Source organism: Podarcis pityusensis, assembly GCF_964106645.2.
Source record: "Podarcis pityusensis genome assembly, chromosome: 17".
In the NCBI taxonomy this organism is placed as follows: Eukaryota; Metazoa; Chordata; class Lepidosauria; order Squamata; family Lacertidae; genus Podarcis; species Podarcis pityusensis.
Genome location: NC_138042.1, coordinates 6,222,683 through 6,224,404, shown reverse-complemented (window position 1 = coordinate 6,224,404; position 1,722 = coordinate 6,222,683). Strand labels below are relative to the sequence as shown.

The window sequence follows — 1,722 nt, the reverse complement described above, 5'->3', positions numbered from 1 at the left end:
CCGTCCATACCAGGGGATTTTCCTTGCTTTAACGAAAGAATTATATTTTTCATCTCCTCAACATTAATTTGAAAGTGTGTGGTTATTGCTGAAGAAGATTTAAAATTTTCCATCTTAAAAACTGGGGAATCATAAAAAACAGCGGTAAAATGCGTAATCCAAGCTTCATCACTTATATTAGGAAAGTCAGTGGTAGCTTTTATTGAAAGGAGTGACCAAAAGGTTTTGGTATCTTTAATTTCTAATGCAGTGACAATTTTAGACCATTTGGCTTGTGAAAACACAGGAGCATGTTCTTAAAAGCCTTTTTCATTTAAAATAGGTCTTCCAGAGACCTTCGGAGTTAGTGATAGAGGCTTCTTTTAGACAGGCTCTGAGTTCTTTCTTATGGTTGATACATTCTTTATCAAACCAATTATACTTATTTGAAGGTTTTTTTTGCTGAACTGGAGATTTCAAAAGGAAGAAAATAATTCCTGAATTAGTATTAGGGTTAATATATTTGTTCTGCTATCCAAGTGATGTTGGCTCCCACTCCTGCTACTATAAGGTTTGCCAGCAAAAGACACTAATGAAAATGGTGCCTAATGATCCTCTTCATGGCTGCTTTCATTTCACTATTCCTGAGACTGTAGATGAAGGGATTCAGCATAGGGGTCACCATGGTATACATGACAGCGGCCACAGTGTCCTTGCGATCCGAGTTGTTGGAACGTGGCTTGAAATAAATCCAGCTCACAGTGCCATAAAACAAGACCACCACAGCAATGTGGGACCCACACGTGGAGAAAGCCTTTTTCTTTCCAGAGTTGGATGGAATCTTCAGGATGGTATAGAAAATGCCCATATAGGAGATGACAATCAGCAAAAAAGGCCCCAGGACCTCCACCGACCCTTCTGTCAGAATCAGCATTTCTATGACACTGCGGTCTGAGCAAGAGATCTCCAACACAGGGTAAAGATCGCAGAAGAAATGTGGGATCTCTCTAGAGTCACAGAAAGACATGTGGGACATCAAAATGGTATAAAGCAGAGAATGGGCAATAGGGATAACCCAGGACACTGTTGCAAGGAGGAGGCAACGCTTACGGCTCATCAGGGCAGAATAACGCAGGGGGAAGCAGATGGCCACATAACGGTCGTAGGCCATGGAAGCCAACAGGAAGCTGTCTGAATTGCCAAAACACACATAAAAGTACATCTGGACCAGGCAGCCATGATAGGAGATGGTCTTTTTCTGAGACAACAAGTTTTCTAGCACTTTGGGTATGGTGGTGGAGGTGAAGCCCAAGTCAGCTAAGGCAAGGTGGCTGAGGAAGAAATACATAGGAGTGTGGAGGAGCCGTAAATCAGAACGGATCAAGAAGATGATTGTTGCGTTCCCCAGAAAGGCCAGCAGGTACATGGAGAGGAATAGCAGGAAGAGGAGCCCTTGGAACTCTGGCTGGATTGGGAAGCCATGGAGGAATAATTCAGAGAAGTCTGTTGCATTCCCAGGACTCATTAGGCTAAATCTGCCGTAGGGGCAAGAAGAAGAAATGTTTAGGCTAGTAAATTCCCCACCCTCTGCTTGCTAGCTGCCCAAACTGAACTATGCGGAAATCCCTCTTTCCTCTCCTCATATGATATTCTCCATGTCTGTTTTTGAGATACTGCCAGTCACAGACATACCAAGGGACTTTAAGACTCTGGATTAGAAGCTGAAGGGCCTTAGGGTGCAGG

General features: G+C 43.3%; 1 protein-coding gene across 1 annotated transcript; it reads right to left on the bottom strand.

The window, feature by feature from the left end:
- Window positions 1-568: 568 nt before the first annotated feature.
- Window positions 569-1,504, bottom strand: LOC308467106 (olfactory receptor 1E5-like; the record flags this gene model as incomplete). Its single annotated transcript, XM_080988527.1, has 1 exon — window positions 569-1,504. One exon carries the CDS (start codon window positions 1,502-1,504, stop codon window positions 569-571), a length of 936 nt encoding a protein of 311 aa, XP_080844653.1.
- Between the last annotated feature and the right edge of the window lie 218 nt (window positions 1,505-1,722).